Consider the following 24,844-nt stretch of genomic DNA (forward strand, 5'->3'; position numbering starts at 1 on the left):
AACAATAAAGTATAAACAAAGCCACAAACATTATAATATGAATGGATTCAAATGTGGAAATGAGATAACTTTAAATAAACAACAGCCAGGACTTCACTGGTGGTGCAGTGGATAAGAATCCACCTGCCAGTGCAGGAGACACAGGTTAGCTCCTGGGTCCGGGAAGATCCCATATGCCTCAGACAACAAAGCCTGTGCTCCACAACAAGATAAGCCACCATGGTGAGAAGCCCGGGCACTACAACAATGACCCAGGGCAGCCAAAAATAAGTAATCAATGAATTAATTTTTTTTTAAATACAGTATTTCTAAATATGAATGGATGTAAAATAAAAGATTAAAGGAAAAGAAAAAAACCAAAAGTTAGATACTCCACGTGTATAACCCCCAAATATTTATTACTTCATTTGCCAAGCAGTTACTGTGTGCTTACTGTGCACCAGTTCTGTTTTAATCATTCTTTTGGAGCAGTGAACAGAATAAAATGGATTGCTTTTGTGAGATGTTAATTCTAGCAGAGGGAGATGTCGATTAAAGGGGAATAAGTGGTCCAGTGGGCAAGGGCAGGAGATTAACACCATGTTTAGCCCAGAAAAGACTCCCTGATACAGTGAAAACTTAACAGAGACTGAAAGGAAGTAGGGAGCAAATCATGTAGCTATCTCAAAGAGGAATCTTCTTCCCAGAAGGAAAAGCCTCCTGTGCAAAGGTCCTGAGGGAGAGAGAGTATGACTGGTGTGTCCTGGGAACAGCAAGGAGGCCAGCGTGGCTGAAGCAGAGTGCGCAACGCACAGGGTGGAAGGAAGGAGGTCAGAGAGTGAGCAGAGCTGGGGACCAGAAAAGTCAGCTCTTCAGCAGAGCAGGGGCAGGGGACAGACTGACTACAGGGAGCAAAAGTGGAAGCAGGAAACTAGTGCTCAGAAGTTATAATAATAATCATGCAAGACCTACTGGTGACATGAACTACAGTGGCAGCAGAGGAGGTCATGAAAAGTAGGGTGATTACAGATATATTTGGGAAAAAATATATCCCAAAGGGTATTTGGATGTGGGTTGTAAAGGAGTTGAGGATAACCCCAATATTTTGGGTCAAAGTAACTGGAAAAATGGAATTGCTGTTGACAGAGATAGGAAACACTGCCTGAGATTCAGATTTGCAGACACAGGGGAAAGGATAACAAGGCAAGTTTTGGAAATGTGAAGTCTGACATCCCTGTGGAGCATCTTAAGTAGAGATGTTGAGAACTACGGGTATAGTTGTTGGGTCTGAGTTGTACTGGTGAGTCTAGAGTTCAGGAAGGAAAATCAGAAGTAAATTTGGAAGCTCTTAATAGGATGGTAGGATTTAAAGCCTCCAGCCTGGAGGAGAGTGGATAGAGTGTAGGGTGAAGTGTGAGCCCTGGGGTATTCTAGCATTCTAAGATCAGGGCACAGAGGAACAAGAAAACTATGAGGGAGGGAGCTGTCAGTGGAAGAACCAGGACATAGAGGGTCCTGGAAACTAGCTGAAGAAGTGTTTCAGGTAAGGATGATCACCTGGGCCAACAGATGCTAGAAGTAGGTAGAAGGAAGATTGAAATGACTGAATTGGGCAATGGAAGTGGTGTTGGTGGAATGATGAGAACAAAAGCCTGATTGAAGTGGGTCTGGAAGAGGCTGGGTCTTTAGGGTAGGAGGGGCAATGGGGCTGGGGCCTGTCATGGGAAAGGAAAACATCCAGGTGAAAATGTGGCAGTGCTATTCAGGAAGTCTTCAATTCAGCTAACAGGAGAAAGAAATTATTTTAACTACCTCGAGCATAAACCTGTCTCTCTGGTCACTAATAAATTCATGGATGGTCCTTTTTGTGTCTGCACCTTTAAAGAAAATTGAAATAGACTTAAGTTTGGTTCATTATCCCTCAGAGATGTTATATAAAATAAAAGCTATGTAATTAAATTATTGCATACAATATCTGAGTTTTAAAAATACTATACTTTTAGAAAAACTTTTTTCCTAGCCACTGAAAAGTGACTTTAACAATATTATAACTGTCATTTATTTTATGTCCATATTCCAGGAACTTCACTAGATTCTTTACATCCATAATTTAACTTAATTCCATTAATACCTCCAATAAGGTTCTTGTTACTATCCCCATCCTGTGTGTGAGATCCTGAAGCTCAGAGATGTCACAAAGCTTGTCCAAGATCACACAGCTCACAAGTGGCAGAAGGTATAATCACTGGTATATCACTATATTACCAGCATTTGCCTCTTTTTCATACAGTTACCTGACATTAATAGTAAATATTCAAAATGATATTCTTAAACAAACAGTAATTTAGACTTACCTTCTGTTAATCTGAGAATAAGAGTGGGATCTAGCCCCAGTCGTTCAACTGAGGCACCACCTGCGTCGGCAAAGATTGCTATTTGGCCCAGGTGTGAACGATTCTTCATTCGTGATGAAAAAGTAGACTTTTGGTAGACTTTCATATTACGGTTCAGAAACTTTTCCTGCCCAAGTGAAAAAGTTTAACAGAATTTCTAATGTACCAAAATAATGTTGTCTTAAAATAGTGATCATATATAAATATCATTTGCAACAAGTCCTTTTCTCAGTACTAATTCGTTAAACGAGCAACTTCAAGTTCTCATGTCTGAAAGGTTTTGCTTGGTTTTCAATCCCTTCTCGTAGGAAGCTGAGCACAAAGAAAGAACATTCAAACTTGATTAAACATGAACTTCACAAACAGAAGATTAGAAAGTGATCTGGTTTTAATTTCACAGTTTCATCCAGCTCAGAATGCAGGTCACTTGGAGATTCCACTGATTGAAAAGGATTGGTTCTGTCGAATTGAAAACTTAGAACAAATAGACCTCCCAAGTAGACATTCAAAAAAAAAAAAAATCACACAGTGATGTGGGGTCTCATCATACAAGCAGGAAAATTAACTGCAAGGCATAGTTAGGAAGTTGGCCATAGTTTCATACCAGCTCATTCTAAAATGACACCTCTTCCTCCACTTTTATTCCGTCTTCCTCCCCAGTACATACATATGCATTCTCTTATTTGCATCTGCCTAGCAAATTCTGACTTGTTTTTAATGATTCAGTTCTTATTATCTCCTCAGTAGTCTCTGCACACATACCCCATCATGGCTCCCACCACCCTCTCTTCCCTTTTTTCACTGACAAATACAAGTGTCCCTTTCTCTCTGCATGCTTCTGTTACTGTATTTCAACTCTAAGATGCCATCTGTAAGATGCACTATCATTTTATGCGGTGCCAGTGCTGTATGGCATCCCATCTATGTAGCTGAGCCCCAATTTCAGAAATGTGAAAATGCGAGAAAACGTGGGCATCAGAATCGACGGATAGGGTATACTGTACCTGTCATACCAGATTGTAGTGCTGTGCCTGTATTCTCCAGTAGGCAGTGATCGCTAGCTCCCTACCACGGCTGGACGCTGTCCTAAAACAGCGATTACACCAGCTCCTGGCATAGTGGGAGACACGCAATCTGACATCTGACTCTATGTCTCAACCCAGCAAAGTTCATAAAAGTGATGGCTAAGAGAGTATGATTCTAACATTAATTGCAGTTGTGGTTTATTTATCTTACCCTTTTCTTTGCTGCCATTTCATTTTCTTTGTAAAGAAAGAGATCTTTAAAAAAGATCTTATATGGCCTGTCCTTTTTGATTGTCTCATCTTTTTCTTTCTCTGTTTAAAAAAAAAAAAAGGAAACAAAAAACTTCTGTCAATCCTCCTGTTGACCAGAACAGCAAGGCTCCCACCATACAGGGGAGAGTAAGTGAGGGCACCTGCATCTCTGAGGAGGAGGATCCATGCAGCCTTGCCCCCAACAAGGCGGGGATGTAGGGCCTGGATCATAGGGGCAGGAGCCACAGTTCCTCTGTTTCCCAGGGGAAAAGGAAGGAGCCACTGCCCTAAGCAGTACAAGGTAGCTGAACACACAACACTGGACTGATGAGACTGGCAGCAATTTAATTAGTCACATAGGCCCCAGTGTAGGAGGATGCCATGGGCCATGCAGGGCCATACCACATCACACGTGCACTCAGGAGCAGAGTGAACCAGGAGCTGCAGGAGGCAAGCTTTGTCATAACAAGAGGGTTGAATGACCTCTGGCTTCTACAGGAGGATGTGACTGACTTGTTTGAATAGTTTCACAGGCTGGCAGGAAAATAAAACCCATTATGTTGAAGAGCAATGGAGCATAGCTGGTCCTGCTGATAGAGGAATTAGCTTCATGGGGAACATTTCCCACTTGGTGGATGTCATATCTGCCAAGAACAGGAGGACTTACAGTTGAGCCTTTAGAGCTCTCTGAGGCTCAAAGATGTCAAAGCAGAACATGAAATTTTAGGTCTTGTAATAAATTAGCAGAGACAGTTGAGAGTGGGTCCAGGCAGCTGGGCTTGGAGATGCAGTGTGGATGAGAGTAGGCAACAGGCTTGATGGCTGCCCAAGGTAAGGAAAGGTAAGGTATGGGGTGCAAAGTATTGTCAAGATCCTAACTTTTGTGGGTTCTTGTGGGTTCAGAGGGTCATATAATGTTATTAATATGTAGTTTTATTAATTTATAAGAAGGTCATGGGCTCAGGAAACTGGTCCCAAAGATGTTGTTCATTGCTCTGTGAGTGATAAAATCCTTTCACTATGACCCAGGAGTTTTGTATCCAAGCAACTGTGGCAAGCAAACTTATTAGTTTGTAAATAGAGGAACATCTTAGATACCTCATAGTTCTTGACAAAGTAATACAAAACTTTTAGGAAAGGAGGGATCATCTAATACATACTATTCTATTATTCTGCATCTTGGTTTTTATCAGTTGGCAATATACTTAGAGTTCTTTCTATATCAGCACATATATATTTAGCTCATTTAAAAAAAAAAGCTAGTAGCCAATTCTTTGGATGTATTATACTTAATACAACAAATCCCATATCAATGGACATGATGGTTGATCCCCGTCTTTTGCTATTATAAATAATGCTGCACTGAATATTCTTATATGCATATCTTTAATCACTTGTTCAAATGTATCTGTAGAAGAAATTTCCAATATGGTCCTATTTAAATGCTTGTTAAAGTTTAATAGTGGAGCAGAGGCTACTAATGGTTCTCTGATACCCATTCTCCATTATTCTAAGAAAGAGAGCCTTCAACTCTAACTTGGCACATGGGCACCCAGAGTTAAGACTACATGTCTCAACCTCCCATGGAGCTAGACATAGCCATGTAAGTAAGTTCTGGCCAAGGGGATGTCAGGAGAAGTGGTGAGTGCAGCTTCTAGGAAGTGTCCTAAAAAGAAGGAGTGTGCACCTCCCTTCCTTCTTCTCCCCCTTGCTGGGAGGAATATAGGTGTTATCGCTGGTGCGGAAGTAGCCATCTTGGATAGAGTACAGACCGGCAATAAACTAAAAGAAGCCTGGGCCCCTGATGTGAGCTCTCATAGGAGCCGTGGAAAGCTTCTATCCGGAGTTTGTTACTTAAGAGAGAAATAAACTTGTGTCATGTTTAAGTCACTGTTGTTTTATATTTTCTGTCAAGTGCAGCTAAACCTTTTAATTCTAAACACAGATAGGGCTATGTTTTTTTTTTTCCAAAGAGAATGCCTCTGGAGCACCTGTCATCCACAGCACATTCTTGGTGTTGTCCAATTTTTAAATCTTTGTCAAATTTATAAGTGATAAAAAGTTATTTTTGTATGTAGACCAATACAAATTCCTTGTCCATTTGTAAAGCGGAAAAATGAGATAAAGGATGATAAAAGAAAGAAGACAGATTTTGTTAAAGGGTAGTTTTTATGTCCTTTATTATGATGAATAATTGAGCTAATTATTTTATATCATGAAGGACTCTAAGAATGTAGCTAACTGTGATCATTTAATGCCCCTCTGATTTGAAGATTTTTCTTTTCAGTATTAACAAATAGAAGGGAACTTTCTCAGCAGGCAGTTCATAAACTCTTTACATAGAGACACTAAGTCTGATCTTATCATGCAGTCATGCAGTATTCTCCTTTTCTTATTGCCCAATCCATCATGGAGACTAACTGTAACTAGCTACAAAGTAAGAACCCAGTAATTGATTTCTTCTTTACCTGCAGGAGTCACTGGTGATAGTGACAAAAACTGGGATGACATTTTGTGTCTTGGCCCTGTCCAAAGAAAAGGAAATATATTTTTAAAACTCTATAAACATTACATAATACATAGCACATGTAAAGGGAATCAGTAGTCTCTAGAAGTTATTCTACATCTGTATTTTCATATGTATTAATCCCTTTGTTGATCAGTTAAGGGCTGGTGATGAACATAAGGGAGAAGAAAACAGCCAGCTATTCTTAGAAATTATAAAGTTCCCAAACTAAACCAATATGATATACCAACCAGGGAAAATAAGTCAAAGTCAGTGGATGTTTTTGTTGTACAAAATAGAAATAGCAGGATGACTAATGGGCTTCCCTGGTGGTTTAGATGGTAAAGAATCCGCCTGCAGTGTGGGAGACCTAGGTTCAATCCCTGGGTTGGGAAGATCCCCTGGAGGAGGACATGGCAACTCACTCCAGTATTCTTGCCTAGAGAATTCCATGGACAGAAGAGCCTGGCAGGCTATAGTCCATGGGGTTGCAAAGAGTCAGACACGACTGAGCAACTAAACACAGCACTCCCAAATGAGAGGGAAAATGTTGTCAGGTTGCATAGCAGATGTCCGCAAATTCAAATCTAAAATACATGTACAAACCCAACTTCCAATGGAAGAAAAAGAAAGTTGGAAAACCAGGGATTGAAAATGGTGGTGTTTGATTGCAAGCCATCATTTTTAGAGGAAACACAAGCTTGTGATTAAGAGCCTGGACTCTCATTATGCTTCTTCATCCTTACCCCTCAATTTTCCCATCTTTCAAAAGGGACGGTAAGAATAGTACCTACCTCCTGAAATTGTTACAGGAGTTAGCATATGTCTTGCCCTTTGGACAGCATCAGAAGCATAGTAAGTGTCATATAAGTGTAAGCTCATGGAGAAAATACTCTAAGAATGGAAGATACTTGGTGTGTTTGAGAACAGCAAGAGACTAGTGGAGCTTAACCAGTGAATAAAGGGGAGAGTGACAGCCAAGGTCAAAGAGACAACAAGACCTTATAGGTCATTTACTAATTGGAATACAGATCATTAAGTGAATCACTCTGCATGCTGAGCTGAGAAGAGACTACAGAAGAGGTTGAAGGTCAGGTAGGGAGATCTGATGGGATGCTACAGCTATGGAGAGGCAAGAGCTTACGGGTTCTCTTAGGATAGTAGCAGAAGTGGTGATATATTTGGAAAGTAGAGACTATAGGACTGGGCGATGGTTTGAATATGGGGTATGAGATGAAGAGCCCAGGAAATAAAGGATGAAATTGCCATCAATGGGGACAGAGAAGACTGTGGGGAAAGGGGAGGTTGGGAAGAACAAAGGTTCAGTTTGGAATATGATAAATTTGAGATATCTATTAGACCTCCAAGGGGACTAATATAAATACTATTCCAGGTGAACACCATGCTGTTTGGTTTAATTAATTCTCACATTCTTCTAACATTATGCAATCACATGTGGTCACTGCATTATATAAAAGTCAGGTCCTTTGATGCATATCGTCGTAGGGTAGCATGAATGCCACTGTGGAAAGACCCTAGCCTTTGGGGACAGGCATGTTTGAATCTTGTTTCTGACTCTTCTCGGCTCGCTCTCTTAGGCCTACCCAATTAAATTCAGTGCATCTAAACTGCTTCTTCCAAGTATGGATACTAATTTTCTTTCAGCCTTTCTTACAGCCTTGTTGTAATTTCCAAACACAGATAATGTATGCAAAGTGCTTACTCATGATAGACGGATAGGGAAATAATTGCTTATACTTTCTTCAAAATAGATATCCAGATCTGTCTTCTTTCTAGTCCACTCTGTCTTATGAACAACCACAGTACTCGTAAAGAATAGGAGGGGTAACTGACAACCACTTTCATAAGAAACCCTGAATTAAAGTTCTTGAAACCAGGTTGTTTGAGAGGAGTAGACCACAAATATTGATACAAATTTGGGGAATCTGACCTACCTTATTGGGTTTCCCAAGTGGCGCTACTGGTAAAGAACCCACCTGCCAATGCAGGAGACATAAGAGATGATGCAGGTTTGATCCCTGGGTTGGGAAGATCCCCTGAAGGAGAGCATGGCAATCTACTCCAGTATTCTTGCCTGGAGAAACATGTGGACAGAGAAGCCTGGTGGGCTATAGTCCACAGAGTCCCAGAGAGACCCACCTTAGCACAGAGTCTTAATATTCCAAGCTTTGTGAAAGAGGTGGGGTTTTACATAACAATATCTAAACCTACAGTCCTAGAGCAACTTTAAATGAATTCCCTATAACAGTATCTAGCAGATGTTATTTGAAGCAGTTTGTGTTTGGTTTTCTCAACAATTCTCTCTATAATTCAATGGAAGTGGATTTGCAGATTCTTTCATCAGGAGATAGAAAGCTTTGTCTCTGAAATGCAAACGAAGATTTGGACAGGTTCTCTCAGACCCAATGCCTTTCAACTTTTTCCCACCTTCTTCCCTCCCACTTGGACAAATACTCGGAGAAAGGGCTGTGAACTGTGTCCTTGGATGGTGTAGAGACACCAGCGCAAGCAATCTTTTTTTTATTTACCAGAAAGCTGGGAGCCACTAGGTCCTTGGCCTGCTCCGTGACCTGCCTCTCTCGATTAGGTCAGAAGCAGAGCATGGTGATGAGGAAATTACCTTCAGCTTGACCTCAGAGTCCCTGCTGGCGTCAAACTAGCTCTTTTGTACGGACTTTTCTGTTGACATTTCTGACTGTACCTTTTGCAAACTGAAAAATAACTGCAGGTCCAGAAGAAGGAAGAGTAGGGGAAAGAAACTGGCCAATGTGAGTCCCATGATGTGGAAAATACTTTGTAAACTAAAGATCTGCAGAGATGCTGGTTATTTCTTGAGGCTAAATGTGTTATCATCACCCCTCTATAATTATTTAACAATGACTGGAGGAGAGAAGTCTGCTCTTAACCTTCTTAACTTCTGCAAACTTGTTTGCAGGGGCTTTTTTAGCAATGTTGTCTATGTGGACTGTAATCGAATACACTCAGTTCACCCACAGATATAAATCCTCGTGAAGAAAAAGGACAACTTCTTTTAGACTTACAAAGAACTTGTAAGCTTTAAATACATGGTATGTGCTTTGAAGGACTATCGGTTGAAATCAAATCTTTAATTGACCAGCAAGACAAATAACAGGATTAAAATAAACTAACAGTAATAATCAGTAATAATAGTATTACTTCTTTAGAGCTAAGCACTGGGCTAAGTGATTTACACACCATCTTATTTAAAGCTCAGGTAAGTCCATAAAGTAGAAACAATCATCCCCATGATATAGATGAGAAAATGGGAGGCTTAGGGAAATTAAGCAAACTCCCAAGGTCAAACAGTTCATAAGTAACAGAAGTGGGATTAAGATAAGTTTATCAAACCCCAAAGGCTTTTATATTCCTATAATTTCATCCCATCCTTTATACCTAGAATTGCATGTATCTGCAAATATGCCTATAAATGCAAAATGTAACTGATTTAGCAGAAATTTTCTAAACAAAATGTTAACATTTCTCTATAAATTAGTGACTTTATGTGTCTCTATTTTCCACTGTTTCTACTTCTATTATTTCTCTGCATATATTATACTTTTCTTTTTAAAACTGTGAAAGACACCTCTGTTTGTGATTGTGTGTCTGAGCTGTGGGTAATCTATAGATTTCTTTTTTTCTCCTTTAGTGTCTCTTATTTACATTATCTACTTAATTCTTTCCCATTTTTCCCTTCTCTTTCTTACCTGACTGATCTCTTTTTTATGGCCGTAATATGAAACTTAAGTATATTCTTACCTATTGTGTTCATTTAAAGGAGTTCTTGCTTTCTGTTCTTTGTTATAAATGGTTTATAATGACACAAAATTGCTTTTAGACTTTGTGGTTTTGCCAGCCTCAGCTTTCTTTGATCATATGTTATTTGCATCAAGTGTCTTCCTTTTGACTGTAAAGTCTTTGCTGGGAAGAAAAGGGGCCTTCCTATCTTTGAATGTCCTACAAGGCCTAACAGAGAGCTTCTAATAAGTGTATAAACAAAACGAAATATTTAGAAAGCTCAAAATCCTGTGCCTGCCAGTGTATTCACAGCAACTGACAGGCAGGAAGAGATGTGGCTAAGAATTACAGACCATCTTCCTTTTACTTGAAAGTGAAAGAAAATGAAATCACTCATTGATGTCTGACTCTTTGGGACCCCATGGACTGTGGCCTACCAGGATCCTCTGTCCATGGGGTTTTCCAGGTAAGAATATTGGAGTGGGTTGCCATTTCCTTATCCAGGAGATCTTCCTCCCAGGGATTGAACCCGGGTCTCCCACATTGTAGGCAGACGCTTTATCCTCTGAGCTACCAGGTTAAGTCTCCTTATACTTGAGGTGGTCTCCAATCTTGGTGGCTAATTGAGGGCAGGCCCCGTTGTGTACAGTTGGGATGGGGGACATCAAGCTGAAACCAGTTTTACCTCAACAAGTTGGGATCCAGGAGCGTTTCCAACCTATCCTTCAGTAAGGGGTTAGGGGAAGCTGGGTGAAGGCGCCAATCGATTCTGCAGTCTCGGCTCTATCCTCTCCCACTCCGGTAGTAGGGGATCCGGGAGTGCAGCTGGCCAACCGAAAAGTGTGAGGCACCCGTCACCGTGCTCGGCCGCGCGGACCCTGGAGCAACTCCACCCGCAACGCCCCACCACCGACGCCTCCCACCCCCACCCATCCCCAGGTTCCCTTTGCAGGTGGCCCCTGCGTCCCAGGCTGCCGCTCCAGCCCCCCTGGGCAGAGGTTTCTCCAAACTCTGTCCCTTCCCGGGGCTCCCTCCCAGGTTCTTCCCCCCACCTCCCCATTTTAACTCCTCTGGGGGTACCCTAGTCCTCGGTGACGCCCTTCCGCCAGGTCGCTTGATCTTCGTAGCCCACCTTTCTCTCCCTTCCCACCACTGAGCTGCAGTTTTCTCATCTGTGAAGTAGGGACAGTAATTCCTACCGCATTTACCCAGAACGGGACAAAGTGACCAGGAAAGAGGAGAGTCCATTATAACATGTATTACTAATCAGCATTTTTGTCTTTGTACTCTCACTGCCCTCGCGGTCGATCGTGGAGGGGAGGCCCGCATCCCTGGCAGTCAGGAAACTCCAAGGCGAGGAGCCCCTGCCCCGCCCCGCCCTCGGGACTGGTGGCTACACCCCTGCGGACCTGCCCCCTCCAGTGCCGGCTGAGCTCAGCGCAAGCCCAGCAGCCTCCCTTAGACTCAGGGTGCCTGGCGACATGGCCGGCGGCCACCGCCTCCTGCTGGAGAACGCGCGGCAAGTGGTGCTGGTGTGCGCCCGCGGCGAGCGCTTCCTAACCCGGGACGCGCTGCGCAGCCTGGAGGTGCTGGAGGGCGCCAGCCTGGTGGTGGGCACGTAAGTGGCCGCGCCGTCTGGGCTGCGGGCGCCGCGGGTCGCTTGCTGGGGGGACCAGTCTGCCAAGTACTCGTTCTGTAACTTGTGCACTGTGGAGGAAAAGGCGGTAACAGCTTTCCTGCACCCAGGGAGATGGTTGCACGCCTCCTTTTCAGGCGCCTATTGCTAATGTGTTTGGCTGCTTCGGGTTGTCATTCACTTGGAAAAGAAAAGCACTCAAGCTGCACAACCCACTGAGCCGCATCAGGATCGCGCCTATGCTGATAAAATATGATTGCAGCAATCAGAAGGGGTAGGGGTTCTCTCCAATGCTTCCTGAAGTGTGGACAGGGGCCACCTGCCTCAGATGGCCTGAGTTTGTTTTTTTTTAAAGACAGATTTCTGATCCCTCCCCACCCCCTTATCCTCAGATCTACGCCCCCACCAAGTTTTATTGAGATATAATAGGCATACAGCACTGTGTAGACTTAAGGTGAACAGCATAATGAATTGACTGACATACATCGTGAAATGATTACCAGTAAGTATCGTGAGCATCCATCCTTTCATACAAAGTCAAAGAAATAGAAAAAAAAATTTTTTTCTTTGTGACCAGGAATCTTAGGACTTACTCTCTTAACAACTTTATAACATGTAGCAGTGTTCATTATATTTATCGTGCTGTGCATTAGATCCCTAGTACTTATGTATCTTATAACTGGAAGTTTGTACGTTTTGATTACTTTCGTCCAGTCCCTGCCACCCACTCTGTACCTATCCTCAGGTCTTTTGAATCAAGATCTCTATGGGTGGAGTTCTGAGATCTGAATTTTTACAAAGTGTATCTCTCACCTGCTTCTGCTGTGGGAAAAACTTGAAACCCACAGAAGCCCTTTATATGGTGATAGTTTGGGGTGATATAAAATTAAAATTCAGCCACCAGAAAGAGAGGACATTTTCAGTTATTTTCATTTAACCTTCTGAGAGTAAAAGAACAGCCGAAGCTTGGAAGGCAGACTTGGAGTGGGCCTAGGGGTTGGATTCCCATCTGAATCGAAGAGCCGGTGACACTGAAATTACACAAGTTTCATCCCTTATCTGAGGCTGCTTAGGGTTGTGTAAGAGCCCAGTTTTTAGGGACTCTCTGTGTGTTTAATTAACAAAGGAACAAAAATATTCCCAGTGTTATGGTCAAAAATTTGTTAAAATCAGTTAACAAGAATTGCATGGATATAGGAACCTAGGGTCAGTTGATAGCCATACTCCATGGAGTTCCAAGGATCTAGACCCCTACCTTCTTGCTCAGCTGAGCACCCCACTCTTCCTCACATTCACTCCATCATCCAAGATGGTTGTGCCTTCTCTCATTATGGTGTCTACATTCCAGCGGGTAGGAAGTAGGAAGAGAAGAGAATCCTATTGGCTAGAACTTAGTCACATGGCCTCACCTGGCTGATGGGAGACTTAGAAATGAAGTCTTTATTCTGGGTGGTCAAGATTTCAGCTAAAATTTAGGAATCTAGCACTGTGGGAAAAGGAAACATTGATCTTGGGGAACAACTAGCAATCTCTGCTACACATGACTTTTTGCCTTGCGTGTGTCTGGAGTCAATTTCCAAAGACAAAAGCTCAAGAAGGAAATACAGTAAATATTGATTGACTGAAAGTAACTTCATTATACTTACTGGTAATCATTTCATAGTTTAAATCATTGGTCAAATTTTTCACAATACTTCTTCCAAATTTTGTGATAATTTCTTGATTTTTCTTCAGAGATGGTTTCATAAAAGCCATCGGTCCTGCTGATGCTATCCAAAAACAGTTTTCAGAAGAAACATTTGAGGAAAGAATTGACTGTTCTGGGAAATGCATCTTGCCAGGTATTAACCCCTTTTGCAATAAAGGCCTGAAAGCAGTTTTAATAAAGAGGAATAGTAGTACCTTGTTTTAAATAAGGTCTCACAATATATGAAAATATAATATCTGCCATTTATTGAATTTCTACTAGTAAATGTCTAGCTGCTTTACCGACACATTTTCTTGTTGAATGACACTGAACTGCCTTGTAAGTATCATTGTCTACACATCATAGATTAGAACACTGATATTTACATGTGAAATATCTTACCCAAGATCTCTAAACAGGTAAAGGACCAACTGGAATCAAACTCATTCAATCCACTTCTTTCCACTCCCCTGCTGAAAAGAAACCAGCTGTGTTGGGTTTGGATTCAAAAACTGTCCAAAGAACTTTATTAATCCATTGCATAGGGGAGGCAAATAGGGAAGCTGCTCTCTCTAATTCTAGAATAGACTCTAAATTTGTATAGAGTATGAAACAAAGGACCCATCTCCAGGCAGAAGAAACATAAGCCAAAGATCCCTAGAGATTTCACCAAAGTTCATTTTTATCTTTAGTGATTGACAACAGAATCAGTTTATTAGCCACCATGTCCTAAATTATCCATGTTTTATGGCTTCCCTGGTGGCTCAGATGGTAAAGAATCTGCCTCCAATGCAGGAAACCCGAGTTGGATCCCTGGGTTGGGAAGATCCCCTGGAAAAGGAAATGGCAACCCACTCCAGGATTCTTGCCTGGAAAATCCCATGGACAGAGGAGCCTGGTGGGCTACAGTGCATGGGGTCACAAAGAGTCAGACATGACTGAGCACTAACACTTCACTCTATCATGGCTTTTATGTAATCATCTGAAACAAAGTTCACACAAATTTTGAGTTTTGTGCAGACATTGAGGCTAGGGTTTATACCTTAAAAATGTGTAGTCTGTATATCTGACAGAACTTCTACTATCTGGCTCTTGGGGGTCAGGAGAGAAACTCAGGGTGAAATCTCAGGAGAAAGAACAGAATGTGGTAGAGAAAGCAATCCAAATAGGGATTTTTGGTTTTACTCTAATCAAAGCCACTAATGAATCATTTAATCCATAAGGAACTTAAATGCTCTGGAAAGACATAGTTTACCAAATTGTACCTGCATAAACAAAAGTTCCAAGTGGTTGCTTTATAGTTTCTCTTTAATTAAAACACATTTCTTTCTTGAAGAAAGATTCATCTTTATGATTTCATATTTTGCCTTCTCAAAGTGGAGGGTAGGGATTGTATTATTCTTTTTCACACCTAGATTATTCTTTGGTGATAAAGTCCTTGGTTTTGCTCAACTAGTAGGTTTGACATTCTGTTCTAAAAGCTTGTTTGGAGAGCATGGATTTATTGGGCAAAAGGAGCTGTGTTTTCATCATGTTGAGTCAGTATTCCATTAGAGCCTTCTAGACCAACCATGGAGAGTCTTCTTGGAACCACACAGACACATTCTTCCTCCTTCACCCTCCAAGATGGCTATCACCATCATGCTTTCCCAAGAACCATGTTAGAGTCTGCCTACTGTCCAAGTGCTTTTGATTTCATAACTTTAAACATGATGTGATTTGTTGATTACAGGTTTGGTGGATGCACACACACATCCAGTATGGGCTGGCGAAAGAGTTCACGAGTTTGCAATGAAGGTAACTGTAGTAAACAATGGCAAATCAAAATAAAGCACAAATATATACAAAACTTTTTCTAGAGTTTGTAGGCTGTTAGACTTTACAACAAATGTCTATGTGTCTATTTAATGGATTTTTTTTTTTTTACTAGCTTCGACTATGGAGATAAGTTACTACAAAGTTAACTAATTTATGACTTGGTGCCAAATCTTTATGTTGTGCACAGGGCTATCAATAGTTTGAAGTATAATAGTTTTCAAGATATTTTAGCTGCCAAGTGCTCCTTTTAAAATAGAGCTTTACCTGGTTTGCTCACTAATTTCCCCCTTTTTCCCCCATTCCATTCCCTGGTAGCCTTTGAAGGGACTCCAGGAAGCAGTTTGAAAATCGCCACTAATTGGGGTCAAAGTTGGAAAAATGTATTATTAATCACAAAATAAGCTTTATATTGTTCCTACAGAAAAATTAGACATTAAGAAACATAAATTATAGTCCTTTTAATAAGTCATTAATTAGCCACAGTTAACCCTCATATCCCTGGTTTGAGCCATTTTCACACTTTTTATTTGCTTGTTTTTAGTAGACTTTTTTAGAGCGGTTTTAGGTTCACAGCACAATTATATTAAAGGTTCTGAGATTTCCCATATGCCACTGGCCCCCAACTTCTGTCCAAAGCACAGCCTTTTCCGTTTCAACATCCCTGACCAGAGATGTACATTTGTCAGCATGGATGAACCTACACTGGCACATTATTATCACCCAGAGTCCGTAGTTCTTGTTACTGTTGACTCTTGCTGTTGTGCATTCTCTGGGTTTGAGGAAATGTCTACTGACATGCATCCAGTATTGTAATATCATACAGGGTAATCTTACTGCCCGCCCGAAATCCTCTGTGCTATGCCTATTCTCTCCTAAAAACTGGCAACTGCAGATCTTTTTACTGTTGCCATAGTTTTGCTTTTTCCAGAATGTCATATGGTTGGAATCCTACAGTATGTAGCCTTTTCAGATTGAGTTTCCTTCATATTTTTTCTTCACACTGTTTTTTAAAAAACTGTACATCCTAACAGCCAAATTGCATGATTTCAGAAAAAAAAATTTTTTATTCAAGTATTGTCTACCTTTCTCAACAATCTAGAGCTGTTTTTTAAGACTTTATTAAACCACTGAATTTCAGAGCCAAAAATTTAGAGGTTTGCAGTCCAATTCTCTAATTATCTGATACAGAAAGGGCCGAACCCACCAGGTTTTTGTGAACATGAAATCCTTGAAGATAATTTATTATAAAACCATTGAATTTTCCTTAAAAGCTCTAGTTTGCAATAACTTGAATGTGACAGAATTAAGAACAAAGGAAAGGATGTAGCAAAGGGAGCCCCCCAGGATAGCACATTTTGTCTGCACCACCCTCCTTGCAGCTCCGAATAACAGGAGCTCAGCAGGATCTCAGAAAGAGCCTTTTTATTTTCTTGAGTGACAGAGATCAGGCCTGAAACTCTAGGTGGCCCAATACTGAGGGGTGGGAATGCTCTGGGCCTCTTGGTGGAGACTCAGGTAACGACAGTGGGATCCCCTGATCGCCTAAGCTTCACTTTCTCATAGGTGCTGAGCAGTAGACTGAGATTGGCTGGTATGCACTGGGACTAACTGGATTGTTGAAATACTTTTGTACCTGTTGGTAAACTGTCACTACCCTAAGACCCCAGGTCCCTACCACGTCTCCCATCTCTGCTACCCTGGTCCCTTCCTGGCACACCTCTGACCCCCACAACTCCTCACCACCCTGGCAGAGTAGGGACTTCTAGAATTGTGTGTCCCAGCATCCTTTCTGATTGGCTATGGTGCCTATGCCATATCAGTTGTCAATCATGTTGAATATCATCCCTGGACATAGGTTCTGCAGACCTGCCTGCAGCCTCCCTTTATTTTCCAGACCTAAGGGTGAGCCTGTGTGTTCAGTTGGCAGGAGCCACATACATGGACATTCATCAGGCTGGAGGAGGGATCAACTTCACAGTGGAGCGCACCCGCCAGGCCTCTGAGGAGGAGCTGTATAGCTCCTTCCAGCAGCGGCTTGGGTGCATGATGCGGGCGGGGACCACGCTGGTGGAGTGCAAGAGTGGATACGGCCTCAATCTGGAGACGGAGCTCAAGATGCTGCGGGTGATTGAGCGCGCCCGGCAGGAGTTGGACATCGGCATCTCGGCCACCTACTGCGGAGCCCACTCCGTGCCAAAGTAACCTCAACAGAAGGGACTGGAGTTTAATTCGGGCAGTTGAAAACCAGAAGGGGTCATGTGGGGATGTCTAAGTGGGGGCTGTGCTCTCCAGGGGGTGAAGGTGCACCAGCAGTTAAGCTCTTGCAGAGGAACCAGTAGAGCCTTTGGAAAGGTGTTCTGATTTTAAAGGTCAGTCATCTCACACACATGGTTTTAGGAAGGTGGTCTCCATCAGACCCACCCATTTGCAAGTCTCTTCATGGTGAAGGAAAAACAGACGTTCACAACTTTTTTTTTTTTTTTTTGGTGAACAAAAAGAAATTGCCCTGATAGGTCCTTTAAAATGACAGATACTCATTTAAGTAGTTTCCCATGACAGTGATCACAAAGGCACCTTAGAGATTAACACCCTGTAGAGGTATCTGATGTCAAGATAACTCATGCTGGGTTTTTTGTTGTTGTTGTTCATCTGTTTGCTTGTTTAGCAGCAAGCATTTTTGTTTTATTGTTGTAAATGTGTTTTTCAGCTTTTCTCTTTATCTAAAAAGTTTCTCCCGTGTGGGATTTGCCATAGAGAATTCTCTCCCCTTCTGTTCCTGCATCTTGTCTGTCCTGAAATTACTACTTCAGAAGGCCCACAGTTCCAGAACCAAAAGATCCAAAAGAAATCCAGGACTACAGAATTCACAGGGCGTTGCCTGTGAAGTTTTAAGTTGTGGTTCAGTTTAGTTCAGTTGCTCAGTCGTGTCCAACTCTTTGCAACCCCATGAACTGCAGCACGCCAGGCCTCCCTGTCCATCACCAACTCCCAGAGTTCACTCAAACTCAAGTCTGAGTCAGTGATTGCCATCCAGCCATCTCATCCTCTGTCGTCCCCTTCTCCTCCTGCCCCCAATCCCTCCCAGCATCAGAGTCTTTTCCAATGAGTCAACTCTTGGCGTGAGGTAACTTAGATAATAAATGCCTCAGGCTTACCAAAATGGTTTAATTATTTAAATAGCCCATTTAATTAAATAATATTCAAAATTAATAATTAAATCATTTCAGGTTTAATTAAATTTTTTACACTTATTTAGTTTTGTGAACTTTGAAAAATAGAAATTTTAATGTTAATATTTGTTTACCATCCTCAATCAGAGGAACCAAAAAAATTAACGTTGAAAATTATTGTGAAAAATTTACAAAATGAATTAAGTAGAAAGAAACATAAATATTGAATATTTACAATGATGTTTTTTGTATGTATTTACCATTTATACTTCTGAAATTATTAAGACTTGAAACTGCACTAAGACTTCTGGGATATCCTGTCTATGATAGTCTGTTTTTTGTTATTTTTTTCAATTGAAAAGACAATGTGACATGGTAGAAAAGTCTCAGACTTTGGAGAGACCTCAGACCTGGGTTTGAATCAAGCTTAGCTCTGTCCAACTGGTTGATTTTAAGTTTTGATCATTAATTTTTCTGAACATGAATTGTTCATTTGTAAATCAGCAAAATAACACCTTTCCTATATGGTTGTCTGAAAAATAGAAACAACATATATAAGTACCTGTCTCCTCATAGTCCACATCTGTCTACCCACCCAGGCAGTTTTTGCTGAGTGAGAGTTTTCTGTGTGCCAAATACAAGGCTGATGTTTTACAGAAAAATTCTCCATCTGCCACTGAGCCTGTGAGGTCTCCTCTTCATCCCCAAAGATAAAGGCCCAGAGGATACCACATGACGTCTGCATCGTGTGTCCAAAGTTATACAGCCAGCAAAGTGGTGGATCTCTGGGGCTCTCTGACTTCAAAAGCCCAGCCCATTCTCAGATATAACTACCCAGGAATTTTAGAATTTCAAGGTCTCCTTCTTCCCCTATGTCTGATGAGACAGAACTCCTTAGGCAGATGCCTCTAGAAACTGTGGAGGAAGAAAAAGTCAGGATGATAGCTGGACCCAGGTAAGGGGCCCACAGTTGGGTGTCAGGGAAGCATCCAGGATGTCCTCTAAGTGTCCTTGACAAGAAGATTCAGGTTTTCAGCCAGGTGGCCTTGCTGACTTCCCCAAAGGCAACCCCAGTATGCCAGAATGGGTGAGCCATCTGTCTCGCTGCCTCTACGGCCAGTGTATACAGAAGTCTTGTCAATACCTCTGTTAGGCAGGTTTGTCCCAATTGTTAAGAGTCCTGAGTTATAGCTTTGATTCTTTCTTTACCTTTTTGAGGCTCAGGGTCACATATCTATAGTTTCTCAGGTTCTCCAAGTACCAAAGACTCCTTTCTCCAATAATTTTTTTTTTTTTTTAACTTGCCTTTGGTGATCTCCTTTTCTTCTCTCAGAGGAAAAACTGCTTCTGAGGCTGCTGATGACATCATCAAAAACCACCTCCCAAGGCTGAAGGAACTTGGCAGAAATGGGGAAATACACGTTGACAATATAGATGTGTTCTGTGAAAAGGATGTCTTTGATCTTGATTCCACCAGAAGAATTCTTCAAAGTGGGAAAGATATAGGGTTACAGATTAACTTCCATGGGGATGAACTCCACCCCATGAAGGCTGCTGAGGTATGGCTGTTCTTTTGCTCTTCTTTTGTCAGCACTCGTGCTATGGAAAATTCAGTGAGTTTGTTCAAAGGAAGGAATGACCTTCTGAAAAGATAGAGAATGGAGAAATTTGTTAGAAATATGTGCAGGTTGGTCTGGTTGAGCTTTGAAATCCTTTTTTGCTGATCATTTACTTTTATTATTTCCTCCTGGTGATACTAGTAGGAAAAAAAATACCTTTGTGATCTCATTTACTAAATTCACAACCTGTTTTGATTGTCACTCGAAGTCACCCTAGCACAGTCTCTTAATTTCACATGAAGAGTTTTTCTGTGGCAGCATTCAGACGAATTTTAGTGGAGCATGCCTTAATAGTGACAGGATGATTTTCAAATTGTTAAGTCTTTCCCAGATTCATTTATTCATACATGGAAGAGATTCAAAATCCCCTCCAGGTTTCATCTGAGTGACCACCTCTCTGGGATCCTTCCCAAACCTCTCCAAGAGTGGGTTATAGCCTCTCCCTGTCCTTGTTCCACTGTTTAAAATCTCCTCTGTGATCCCTACTGGACATGAACACATTGAGGACCACACCCATGTCTTCTTGTGTGTGTGTGTCTGTGTGTGTGCACACGCTTAGTTGCTCAGTCATGTCCAACCTTACCCAGCCTTATTTCCTGGAGGTTAACACAGTGCCTAGAGTGCAAATGGTCTTTAGAAAGTAAATATTTGTTAAATGAATGAGAACTGGGTGGTCAACAAGACACTTTGGGCTGTAGAGAGTGACTGTGAATTAAATGTGAATTAAATCAATAGAAGTTGATAATTCCCTGGATGAGCAAATCAAGTTTGGAAAAGTTGAGGAAGATGCTAAGATCAAAAGGGAACCTGCCTTGGGGAGCATCATCTGCGCTGTCCACAAGCCCCCAGAGCCCCGATCCCAGAGCTCGTCTACCTGAGCCAGATGCTGGTGGGGGGCTCTTCTTCCCTGCCCTGGTGTGGGCATCACAGCCTCCCTGGCTCACAGTGGAATGCCAGCAGCTATCAGTCTTCTTTCCTTGGGATGCTCATCATGTCACCTTTCAGCCTGGGGCACTTCGCACGTGCGCACATGTGTCAAAATTTGTCAAGTTGAGAAATAATCTACTTTAATACATTCTTATCTGAGCATTATCTCTTCTTGAGAAATAATCCACTTTAATACATTCTTATCTGAGCATTACCTCTTCTTAGTTGTCTTCTAACAACCTAGCATAAACTTTTCATCTGGAGGAAAACCAAGTTCAAGAAGATAATCTAGGGACTTCCCTGGTGGTCCAGTGGTTAAGTCTCTACGTGTCCACTCCCAGGGGCCCAAGTTAGGCCCAGGAATTAAGACCCCTAAAGCTGTGAAGTGTGGCCAAAAAAAAGAAGATATTTTCAAATTACACAAATGATTCCACACTCCTAAAGTCTGTTTTCTCACCTGATCTGTTTTCTCTGAGTGCAATGGCATTCCAGGTACCTTTCTTGTATTTTTATGATATTTAACAATCAGATTTTACTACCAGAATTAGTCAATGTTTTATTCTGATTCATAAGATTCGTAAAATTTTTAACAAATGTTTGAAGATCTTGGTAAGCATTTGTGTGTAAGAATAGTTTTTGAAGTAGCATGCTAGCTAAATTTTCAAATGAATGTCCACCATAAACCCTTTACCCACTTGGAGGCTTGTGCTTACAAGAGGTAGTTGACAATAATAGAGTATTATTTATTTTTGTAGGAAAAACTGTATACAGGCATTTTATTGATTTGTTGTTGCTATGCGTGAAACCTCTCTTTCTCTGTCCATTCTGCTTAGCTTGGGGTGGAACTGGGAGCCCAGGCCATCAGTCACTTGGAAGAAGTGAGTGATGAAGGCATCGCTGCCATGGCGTCAGCCAGGTGCTCTGCTGTTCTCCTGCCCACCACGGCCTACATGCTGAGGTGAGGTTGTTTTCCACCTCCACGCAGGAGCTAGCTGCAAGTACAAGCTGTAAAGGCACAGACTTCCCAGATGCCCAAATATTACTTCATCACCCTTACAGATCCCCTTTAAAATGCAGATCAGGAAAACTTAGCTCATGGAAGATGCCAACTGTATGGTGTGATGTATGATGTGATGTTCGTAATGAATGACCCCAAGGAAGGAGCTTAGACCCAAATTTCATTTGAGTAATGGGATTACTGGGGAGCATGGAGCTTTATTTTACTTTCTTCCTCATTTCTGGAATTTTCCAATTAAAAAATCAATATACATTACTTTTATAATTAGAAAAGAGGCTTTATACTTTAAAAAACACACATAAGATGGTAGGAATATTCTGAATCCGAATGAGTTGCTTTCCAAGATGATTCAAGTAAGGACCATTATCCTCATAATTCCTACAAGTAAGAGGAAAAAGGAGATGTGATGTCTAAGTATATTTTGTGGCATCTCCCCAGGGATTTAGCCATATGCCTTCCGTGGATTGAATCTTTTTCTAGTGGTAAGCAGGGACTATTCTTCGTTGCAGTGCACAGGCCTCTCGTTGCAGTGAGAGGCCCCTTGTTGCAGAGCACAGGCTCTAGGTGCATGGGCTTTAGTATTTGGAGCACATGGGCTCAGTAATTGTGGCTTGAGGGCTCTAGACACGGGCTCAGAAGTTGTGACGCACAGGCTTAGTTGCCCCACAGCATGTGAAATCGTGCCAGACCAGGGCTTGGACTGGTGTCCCCTGCATTGGCAGGTAGGCTCCCATCCACTGAGCCACCAGAGAAGTCCTTCATTCATCCTTTTAAAACATCCAGTTACCCTGCAAAAAACAAAGTTCAGTTCACACTGGACTCTTCTCTTTTGCAATAGTTATTACTGAATTAAATCTCTCCTCACCATATTAACTAGTGTCCAGCTTTGTTTATCTTTGACATAACTTTTGAGCCATGTCCTAAAGACTAAATTGTATTTGGTCAAGGAGATCAGGGAAATACCCAGTCCAGGAATAAGCACAAACACTGTACATCTTAGATTATTGGACCTTCAGATGAATTTTAAAGAACCTACAAAAATGTTTGAGACCCCCACCTTCCAAAAAGGAGAGGGAGAGATATGAATTTTAAAATTGCAAAATGAAAGTTAACTTTAAAAGCATTATTTAAACCTTGTTGTTTATATTTGGGAATTCCAAAAAATGTATTATGTTTGAAAACAATTTTCAGTTATACTTTTCCTTCTTCACAAGAATCTCTCAATGTAGTGATTGTCATGATAATCCCCAATTAAAGAAGTTAGTCATACCCAAGTGATTTCAAAAGCAGGATGATAAAAATCAGGAGTCCTGGGGTTATGCTAGATCCCACCACTAATCACTTAATCTTGAATTTCTGTTTCTTCTTCCAGAACACAGAGGAGATGGATACCTTATTGTTGTTATTCAGTTGCTAAGTAGTGTCCAACTCTTTGTGACCCCATGAACCGCAGCATGCCAGTATATCTTAAGTCTGCTTCAATTCTGAACACCTATTCTTCAAAATTTCCACTTCTCAAGACTGATATCTTTCTTCCCCCTTCTCTTTAGACTGAAGCAACCTCGAGCCAGGAAAATGTTAGATGAAGGAGTAATAGTCGCCCTGGGCAGCGATTTTAACCCTAATGCGTATTGTTTTTCAATGGTAATTATTTTTAACATGCCTTTCTGAGCAGACTGAAACTTCTCCCAAGCATATAAATAATTTAAAACTATTTCACTAACTGGTAAAATGTATCAAAGATCTAAAAATGTCTTCCAGTGAAACCGGAAAAAGAATGTGTAGACAGCAGTATAATTGCGTATTTCTGTGCCTCTTGAATGCCTCCAGGTTTAGGGAGAGGAGAGAAGGGTCTATTAGGCTTTGATGCAGCCTTAGGCATTGTGGTTTTACAATAACCTATTCTCCCCCTCAGAATTGAATAATCTCAAAGAAGTTTTAGTAAGTAAACATGGAGGTGAGCTTCCTATGACAGGAAGTGACCTTGAAAAGTAGTGTTTGTGCTCGAGTTCGACTCTTTCTGTGACCCCATGGACTGTAGCCCACCAGGCTCCTCTGTCCATGAAATTTTCCAGGGAGGAATACTGGAGGGCATTGCCATTTCCTTCTCCAGGGGGTCTTCCTGACCCAGGGATCAAACCCAAATCTCCTGCATTGACAGGCAGATTCTTTACCACTGAGGCACCAGGGAAGACCCTTGAAAAGCAATAAATAAATATTAAATACATATGGGGTGGGTGGTAAGTAGTCTCTGTAATAAATCTTTCCCAAAGCATAAGAATCTTTACATTTAAATTTAAAATTTTTCCCATGTTAATTCAGCCTGCTCCACTTGGGCATTTATCTGTCATTATTTGTTGTGCTTTGTTGAGAAATGTTCTAGGTGGCAGTTGTCTCGTTCCTTTTCTCCGATGCTTTTCTCTTCCCATCTTAGCCAATGGTCATGCATCTGGCGTGTGTGAACATGAGAATGTCCATGCCCGAGGCCTTGGCCGCTGCCACCATCAATGCCGCTTATGCCCTGGGAAAATCTCACACACAGGGATCTTTGGAAGTTGGCAAGCAGGGAGATCTCATTATCATCAATTCACCCAGGTGAGTGTTCTCCCAAGTAAACCATTTTATTGTATGAAAATAAAAGTGTTAGTAGCTTAGTCGTATCCAACTCTTTGCGACCCCGTGGACTGTAGCCCACCAGACTCCTCTGTCCGTGGGATTCTCCAGGCAAGAATACTGGAGTGGGTCACCATTCCCTTCTCCAGGGGATCTTCCTGACCAGGGATTGAACCCAGGTCTCCTGCATCGCAGGCAGATTCTTTACTGTCTGAGCCACTGGGGAAGCCCCATTTTATTGTATGCCCACTGTCATATGGAGACTTGGTTAAAACCTTTTTCCACTGATGATTCGTGTCAGGCTCTGTGTAAGCTCAGAGAAGCTACCCAGTCTTATTGTCACCCTTTTCTAAGCAAAAAGTCTCCCTCAAGGTCCTAAACTTCAGGGTAGACCGACTTTTCTGGTCTCTTCACCTGTCTTACA

At 41.7% G+C, this 24,844-nt stretch overlaps 2 protein-coding genes across 4 annotated transcripts in view; one reads left to right on the forward strand and one right to left on the reverse strand.

The window, feature by feature from the left end:
- Positions 1 to 10,816, reverse strand: part of CCDC38 (coiled-coil domain containing 38) — a 34,473-nt gene extending 23,657 nt beyond the window's left edge. Inside the window, exons 1-5 of one of the 2 annotated variants that reach the window (XM_059886961.1) lie at positions 10,618 to 10,816; positions 6,118 to 6,174; positions 3,609 to 3,709; positions 2,334 to 2,499; positions 1,792 to 1,856 (exon numbers count right to left, since the gene is read on the reverse strand). In XM_059886961.1, coding sequence (XP_059742944.1) covers positions 1,792 to 1,856; positions 2,334 to 2,499; positions 3,609 to 3,709; positions 6,118 to 6,160 — 375 coding nt within the window. In that variant the 5' untranslated portion in view covers positions 6,161 to 6,174; positions 10,618 to 10,816. The remainder of the gene's footprint in view (positions 1 to 1,791; positions 1,857 to 2,333; positions 2,500 to 3,608; positions 3,710 to 6,117; positions 6,175 to 10,617) is intronic. The other variant, XM_024992504.2, reaches the window with a different exon arrangement.
- AMDHD1 (amidohydrolase domain containing 1) overlaps positions 1 to 24,844 on the forward strand; it is a 38,995-nt gene that overhangs the window by 12,880 nt on the left and 1,271 nt on the right. Inside the window, 8 exon segments of one of the 2 annotated variants that reach the window (NM_001098872.2) lie at positions 11,399 to 11,550; positions 13,303 to 13,409; positions 14,988 to 15,052; positions 16,994 to 17,271; positions 19,577 to 19,802; positions 21,623 to 21,747; positions 23,358 to 23,451; positions 24,242 to 24,402. In NM_001098872.2, the coding sequence (NP_001092342.1) occupies positions 11,414 to 11,550; positions 13,303 to 13,409; positions 14,988 to 15,052; positions 16,994 to 17,271; positions 19,577 to 19,802; positions 21,623 to 21,747; positions 23,358 to 23,451; positions 24,242 to 24,402 (1,193 nt within the window). In that variant the 5' untranslated portion in view covers positions 11,399 to 11,413. 2 annotated transcript variants of the gene reach the window in all.

Source organism: Bos taurus, chromosome 5 (assembly GCF_002263795.3).
Source record: "Bos taurus isolate L1 Dominette 01449 registration number 42190680 breed Hereford chromosome 5, ARS-UCD2.0, whole genome shotgun sequence".
Classification (NCBI taxonomy): domain Eukaryota; kingdom Metazoa; phylum Chordata; class Mammalia; order Artiodactyla; family Bovidae; genus Bos; species Bos taurus.